Below are 8,308 nucleotides of genomic sequence, written 5' to 3' on the forward strand. Positions count from 1 at the left end.
CCAGCCACGGGCCACAAATCCACGACTCTCGGCTAACTCCTTTGACGTTGCGAAAAGGATACGTGTGCATTCTTTTGGATATTCATGTTTCGATCGTGCTGATCGAACTGGAACATGCGAGTGAAGTGAATTGCACACTGTAGAGTCTCAGCACGGCTGTGTCACAAGCGCTACTGAATGGGATGTTAAATGCTTGTGCTCCATTGAAGACGTAACTCCGCGTTCACAACTGCGCAGGTAATGACGACGGCGTATTATGTTTGCAAACCATCACCACGTTAAATGTGTCGTCACGTGCAGCAGCGATGGCGCTACTCACTGGCAGCCTACTACTGCTGCAAATCCGTCAGGCAGGCTCGGTACGCACTACCTATGGAGGGCCGTTCAGCTCATATACGTCAATTCTACTTCATGAAGTTTTATGTAGCACGCACAGGATTTCGCGAAGCATCGTTATGCACGGTAGCGGAGCTGAAATATAACATTTCACACCGCAGAAAATAATTAGGGGGCGAGTACTTAGCACTTTCCATGGTTTGGGAAAGTATTTTAGTGTCATATCCATTTCAGCGCAGCTCATGACTTCATGCGGCGAAAGTGGCACGGGCCGTACGCCCACACGTTCTATCTGTTCCTATGCTAACAAACGGGTTGACCCTCCTCCTGACGCCATCTTGAAAAGCACGGCGCGCCACCTATAGTTCGTGGGCATTGCAAATACCTTTTTGCGACGTGGAGATGCAGATCGCGATGTCAACGGGCAGACGCCCCGCCCACCGACGAGAGTGAGAACCGGCCTCTGTGTGAAAAGAGGGCGCCTGAGAAAACAGCAACTTCGCGTTCCCCTTGTAGCCTTTACGCGGCGCTCACGACTGCAATATTTGGCTGAGCAGTTCGCAGCCGTGTCAGCTTTCCGCGGGATGTGTTTTTTCAACAAGCCCAAGGGGTGCTTCATGACCCCTCTAAAGCACGCTAACCATTACATAAGGCATACACCTTAGTGCGCGCATTCTGTTACACACACGTAGTGGGTGCACTGATACTTCGAAAACATATAGCGCGCCCAGACGTTCCCTCCCGCCGCCGGGCTGTTGACACGCTTGTGATGGATCCTGTGTCCTCTACAAGCGCCAATCACACTGCGGTGTCTTCCGAGCGAATTAGTTTAAATTTTCTTTTCCTGATCAGTGCACAATGCTATGGCGAGCAGTGAAAAAAAAAGCTTCGAAATTGGGCTTGAACGCGTCCGCTATCCAGTACACTTGACAGACACCAGTAAAACAGTGCGGACGATAATACATAGTTAGAAATCCCCATATGAAACAGTCGAATTATATACTACCAATCATGACACTCTGCTCTTATTCTGATAGGTCAGTACTTGACGAGTAACAACTCAACAGACACAGAGCACTCGTGTTTCTAGCAAGCATAAATACAACGCAAGGTAAACGTAAATGGTAGCGAAGCTTCCATAGAAGCCCATACGTTCAGAAAATAGCTGCTCATCAGCTGCCCATGGGACTTAGCGCCATCTGTGTGAGGAGGGAACACTTCCGGCGGAACAAAAAATAAAGCGGATGTGACGCAATATCCGGTAAAAAAGTGACGTCATTTTGTTGGCACCAGCGCGAAATTTGACCTCAAAATATTTTCCTTGGGCCTCTGATCGCTAAGGACTCGCGCTACGGCGAGCCGGCAAGCCCTTGGCGAATGCGCTTGTAGCCAACGCTAGATAAACTAATATCGACCCGTGACTAAACAGCGGTGTTTAAGTGTACCGTCGTACAATTCACCTTGGTTTTACCAGGAAACTTTATTCTCTGAGCTTTTATTCTGCGTTCGTGTCATCTTCCACGGCGTGAATAAAGTAGGCAACAGCGTACCTCTCATGTTTGCAGCGTTGCCTTATTTGCTTCGCACATGCGCAGGGGACTCAAAGAGTGCATTGCATGTGTCCTTCAGTTCTAACAAGAAGAAATGACGCCTGGTCACGCCAAAATAATGATATTTCAGTTTTATTCAATGATCACAATAACGCAATTTAACACACCCTACACAATGAGCAACAAATGTCATAATAAGTACAAAAAGTGCGTACACTACATGCACTATGTTTTGTCTTTTGTTCCGATACCTTACGTGTAACGTATCAAGACATGCAAAATGTAGTGATTGTAGCGCGACAGATAACTTAGCGATCTGCTCACCGATAACAGGAAATAAAGTAGGCACCGCGTGTTCACGAAGGAAACCGGGCAGCAGGAATACTGATCCATGAAAATCCAGCAATCACACTACTCCGAACCGTTGCCCCGGTGCCTTATCTAGAAGAGAGGGCTCGCCAAGCGTACGCGTGTTGCTATTGCATCCTTGGAACTCCACATTGTTTCCGCGAGTACCGAGGAAAGCGTTCGGCGTGAAATGTTAGCCGCCTCGTGCCGTTGTCCGTTGAACACCGTAGCCAACACGTTCACCAACGGTGAAACGCACCTCGCAACTTCGCGCACAACAAAATCAAATTCTCACCACAATAACTCACAGAACGCATGCAAGTGCGAAACACCAGAACACCTGAGGGGGCGTGTCGCCGCAGACGAACTTACGAGCGCGCCTTTCCATGCACCGCAAGGGCTGCACTGAATGACAACGACGTGCGCCTCTCTTCAGGGGGCGCTAAGAAAAATGTTTTTCGTAAGAATTAAACACTGTCGTACATTCTTGGCACATTGCGCCAACATAATATTGTTCGGGAAATAAATGTAATTTGTAAAACATAAAGAGTGCTTTACGTTTGAATAAAACTTGGTTTTTCTCTATTAGTGTTTGTTCCCTCCAAACATAGTCGCATTTCAATCGCAGCACCCATAACTCCCCTTGCTGGTGTCGTTGACAATAGGTTCTGAACCGTTTTTCGCCCGAAGCTTCGCGACCTATTTGAATCGACCTTGTACAACGTCTGTAAAGCATACTGCCGCACGCGCTCCTTTCTTTCTATGTTTTATGCTAGCGCCCCCTCACACTTGTTAAGGCTCTGATATACTCCAGCGTAACGTCGACGAGCGAGCGCGCGCGTCACGGCGACGTTACGTCAGCAAAAAACAGCCCTCTATAGTCCGGCGTCGGCTCACCGCCGACGCGGCTGACGGCTGCTGGCGCGCTCGGGCGTCGCTCGGCGCAGAATAGATCCTGCTGCATTTCGCGCCAGACGCGCCAGACTCGCATGTACAGGAGCCTGCTTCGCGGGCTGTTTCGTCGGTTCCTGACAGGTGGCGCGGGCGTTCTTCGCTTTACTGCGCATGCGCTCCTCTAGATGTGATCGCACCGGCGCGTTGGAGCCAGCTCGACTGTAGCGGAGACTGATTTGCGCCTGGCGTAGCGTCGCCAGCTCGGCGTGACGAAACGCAACGTCCTCGCGGGCGCTCGCGTCGGACGTCGGAGTATAACAGAGGCTTTACCGCAGAGCAGGTCGTCGACGGCCGACGCTCTGTTCGCCGCTGTCAGTGCGCCGCTGTCAGTGTATTGCTTGCAGTTTGACTTTCCGTTTCCCGGCCCCAAGTTCGGCCAAATAAAGAGTTTCGTCTTGGACAAGCAGACTGCTGCCTGCGTCCACGTCACAAACACCGTGACAATATTTTGTCAAGATTTCGATATCTCGTGATGTACTCGTAGCTTCACTGCTCCGCATTTGAACCGATCATGATGAAACTATATGCGTAGATGATTTGGCCGTCGTGTCGAGTATTGCAGTTCACAAGCGTTCAGGGCTCCTCCTAAAATGAAGAGAGCTGCTGTCTTATTGCAGGGGACTAAAAGTAAAATGGCTGTTTTCACTTGTGGCCCATGAGGGTGCACCTGCGACACTCAACTGCTTATGCTGCGTTTGCATTCACTTCTCTCTTGTCACAAAGCGCTGTAGCCTCGAATAAATTAAAACCACATTATCTATCATCCGACGGCCAACTCATTGGTATATTATTCAATTGGTCAGTAACTTCTAAAGTGGCGTGCAATCATACTTGCCACTTGCCCCCATGCCCTATCGGGTAAATGGGGGCAAGTGGCGTGTGCGTGCCTGACGTATAGTATTTTTATTTATTTACTCATTTACTTATTCATTCATTCATTCATTCATTCATTCATTCATTCATTCATTCATTCATTCATTCATTCATTCATTCATTTCATTCTTTCTTTCTGTCGCATTGCGCAATGCTCCCTCCTAACTGTTTGCTTCCTCCATGGCGGGATTTTGACCATCATCAACGTGCTTAAAAGAGCAACACTGCATTTGCTACAGGCAACAATAACGGTTCATATCCAGACAACAATGAAATGGGGCAACGTCAGCTGACAAGTCACATCGTCAAAATATGTCATTGCTGTATGAGAAGCCGCTGATCGCCGACAAGCCCACGATCAAGAGAGCGTCAATAATTGGAAAATGGCGATTACAAACACGCTTGCAACCAGCTCAACTTCGAGGGCCACATTTCTTAGCGCTCACAACGCCGGACTTTCTGCGTGCGACACCGAAATCTCAGCTCTAGAAGCTTTGCTCACAAAACAGAAGCCTGTGGTAAACGCGAAACATGCAATAGGGCGGGCTCGCACGCCGCTACTTCAGCGTTTCCTAGAAAATCTTCATGCATATACGGGTGTATTCGTTTATCAGTGGCCGCTTCACGCGTTTCGATGGTCGTGGCACGATAACTCGTCGCTGACGCACTGATAAGCATCGCTCGGTCTGGCTTGGGGAGCGGGATGGGGAGGGGTAAGAGTTCGCGATTGTCAAGCGGAAAAAACTTTGCGGTGCACTTAGGACCATCTATTTGAGTGCCCCTTTCGTTTTTTTTTAGATAGGAGCCTGTCGAAGCTCAAAGTTATGCCACGTGCCGCATGAAAGAGCATTGTTGCGTAAGCAGATGCCGGCGCTTATCTTACAGCCAGTTATGCCCCGAAGCCTGCCGAACCCCTCTATATGGCGAAGCCGTATGCGGCGTTAAGCGAATGCAGCCTTGTATTCACCAAACTTCATTTGAAAGCGATTGAGTAGTGACGCACGCGAGAGCGTCTATTTAGGCGAACTTCAGCGCAAAATATGTGTTTGATTCCGAGGCCATTTGAAGTAGCCTACATTTTAATTTGATGTGATACAATTCAAGCAATAATTAAAAGGTCAGCATTCAAAAACATTCAGTGCATATTTAGTGATGAAAAAATGGTGGTTTTAACTACACACCACTGCTAATGTGAAGTTAGAATGATTTTGCCAGATATAATGTTTTTTTTATTGTTGTTTTTAAATGTTGGTCTCAGGGAGCCTGAGCGCTCTGTAAAGGCATCTATATTTTGGAATCCGTTTTATAAGGATGGTATTAACAAGATTCAGTCCACTCCAATAAAAGACGTTCGTGTTATTTACTGTCGCTGCGATGTAGACCATACACCTTCCTCTAAACTTTGTATTCTCAACGGATACCCAAAGTGACAACATCTCGCCGCAATCAAAGTCTAAAATTCCTGCACGCCTTAATGATCTATGCATGCTATGTTGAACTGTTGTCTATCGGTAGCGCACCCAACCTAAATCTTTTGATATTTCTTTCTCTATCTCTATCTCTCTGTAGTCGGTCTGTCGGCTTCTATCTTTTTCTCTCTATATCTCTTCCTTTCTAAGTCTTTCTCTCTTTCTCTGTTTCTTTCCCTCTCCTTTTTGCCTTTTTTCTCTTTTTTCTATTTATTTTTATTTCTTTCTATGTCTGTTTCTCCACCTCTCTGTGTATGTAGTCGGTCTTTCGCCTTCTATATTTTTCTCTGTTTCTTCCCTTTATATCTATCTATCTATCTATCTATCTATCTATCTATCTATCTATCTATCTATCTATCTATCTATCTATCTATCTATCTATCTATCTATCTATCTATCTATCTATCTATCTATCTATCTATCTATCTATCTATCTATCTACCTATCTATCTATCTATCTATCTATCTATCCATCCATCCATCCATCCATCCATCCATCCATCCATCCATCCATCCATCCATCCATCCATCTATCTATCTATCTATCTATCTATCTATCTATCTATCTATCTATCTATCTATCTATCTATCTATCTATCTATCTATCTATCTATCTATCTATCTATCTATCTATCTATCTATCTATCTATCTATCTATCTATGCTCGTTGTCACATCCTCCTTTCCCTCCTCCTAACCCTCACATTTCTCCTCCTCATCCCCACATTCCTTTCCTACCACTTTGCTGTGTTGTACCGTACAACGCTCTGCGAGCATGCCTGTATAGTCGAATGACGAACCCGGTCAAACGCCTTAGATAAATCTACCTGTACCATTGCCAGTTGGTCATGCGAGTGGGAACAATATTCAAATATTGTGCGGGCGATGTGTATGTTCGTTTGTATTGAACGACATTTCGGACCGCAAGTCTGGTGGGCACCTTAAGTATTGACATTGCAAATTGTTGTTCAATAACTTTTGCTGGCAGGCTAGTTGGTGATGCATAGTTCATAGGTAAAAACAGCGCAAACTAAACGAAACGGAACGAAACACAAGGAAGACACGGGACAGAGTGCTGTCCAGTGTCTGTCAGCACTCTGTCCCGTGTCTTCCTTGTGTTTCGTTTCGTTTCGTTTGTGCAGTTTTCTTCTACGAACTGAGGAAATTGTAGCCTGTTTGATAGTACTTTTGCAAAAATATTATAGTCAACGTTACACAGTGTAATCAGTCTGTAGCCGTCAACATGACGAAGCTTTTCTCTGTCCGGGAATTTTGGAATTAGGACAGTGTGGCTTCTTGTAAAAGATTGAGGAAGGGTCCGCTGATTCAAACTCTGCGTAAATATGTCCAGCAGTACCGGGCACAGTAAGGATTTAAAGGTTTTATAAAACTCGCCCGACATTCAGTAAGCTCCTGGCGTTTTCGATATTGGTGATGGGTCAATCGTGAGTCCTATTTCCTGTAAAGTGATTGACCCAATGATAGACTCCCTCTCCTCGGCAGTTAAAGGCGTGACACGACAGAAACTTTGTTACTAGGTTTTCGTTTTGTTTTTCAGAAGAGCCGCTGAAGAAGGTTTTGTAGTAAGCTTCAAATTCTGATATGATTTCACTTGTATTAGTTACCAATGACCCTTGCGACTAAACATTTAGTATAAATTTGCTTCTTGCGCTGCGGTATTCACCGAGTAAGGCTTGACGTGTGGGTTCCTCGGAATACAAAACATCATTGTGCGATCGAACACGGGCACCTCAGTAGCGCATTGCCTCGTACCTCTGGAATGCATATTTAGCATTAGCAATTTATTTTTTTTCCTGTCTCGATCATGCTAACGTTGGCTGCACTATATTTAAAGGTGTAAAACTATGCTACAATGATTGCTCCACCGGTTTGATTGTTAATGGTCAACTTTCAAAGTCTATGTCGATCCACTCTCTGTGAATCAAGGCTGTCCGTTGTTGCCACTGCTTTTTGCCCTTTACTTGGAACCGCTATGCTTAAAATTAAGCGTGATTCGATCTTGTAAAGTTCAGCGTTTCAGTGTTTATGGAAATGATGTAAAAGTATTAGCGTATGCGGATGACCTGGCGTTCTTTTGTAGAGACATTTCCAGTATAAAAACAGTGGTGTCCACAATTGGGGAATTTGGAACCATTTCTGGTGCACGAATGAACTTTGCTAAAGGTTTGGGACTCTGGTTTGTCCCATGGACTTATAAAACAACGCATTTCGAAGGTGTTGCATAGTCCTGTGTACCACCGCAATACCTTGGCGTTCCATTGGATGCATATAAGTCAAGCGCGCATTACTGGAAAGAACGTGTACCCAGCCTAAAGCGTTACGCCCAGACGTTTATTCCCCATAACCTCTCAATTTTTGGCAGAGCTAAAGCATGCAATCTATTCCTGGCAACAAAATTATTCTACGTACTGCAGATACTGCATTGTTCTTGGGCTTATATCCACACGTTTCACCGAATATTTGCTACCTTTATTTGGTCATCAAGCTATGAGCCATTGAGACGTGACAATGTTTTTAGACCAGTCTGTGCAGGTTGTCTTGGGTTGGTGCACCTCTTTGTCAGACAATTGGTATCTCGTTTCTTCTATTTTCGGGACTGTGCTCATCCGCTGCTTCGAACATTATTACAAGTGAATCCTGCCAATGAATTGCCATGTTTAGTGGTGTCTGCTAATTGTGTCTCGCCCCCCTATTTGCAAGGATTCATGCGTGAAGTGTACGAATCAGTGCGTTTTCTGAGTCAGATTCTCTCATGACT

At 45.7% G+C, this 8,308-nt stretch overlaps 1 protein-coding gene across 1 annotated transcript in view; it reads right to left on the reverse strand.

Annotated features, from left to right (window-relative positions):
• Nucleotides 1-4,036, reverse strand: part of LOC119406777 (chorion peroxidase-like) — a gene marked incomplete at its 3' end in the record, with an annotated part of 13,665 nt that extends 9,629 nt beyond the window's left edge. Inside the window, exon 1 of the mRNA XM_037673510.2 lies at nt 4,024-4,036. Coding sequence (XP_037529438.2) covers nt 4,024-4,036 — 13 coding nt within the window. The remainder of the gene's footprint in view (nt 1-4,023) is intronic.
• Between the last annotated feature and the right edge of the window lie 4,272 nt (nt 4,037-8,308).

The sequence above is a fragment of the Rhipicephalus sanguineus genome, chromosome 10 (genome assembly GCF_013339695.2).
Source record: "Rhipicephalus sanguineus isolate Rsan-2018 chromosome 10, BIME_Rsan_1.4, whole genome shotgun sequence".
NCBI lineage: Eukaryota > Metazoa > Arthropoda > Arachnida > Ixodida > Ixodidae > Rhipicephalus > Rhipicephalus sanguineus.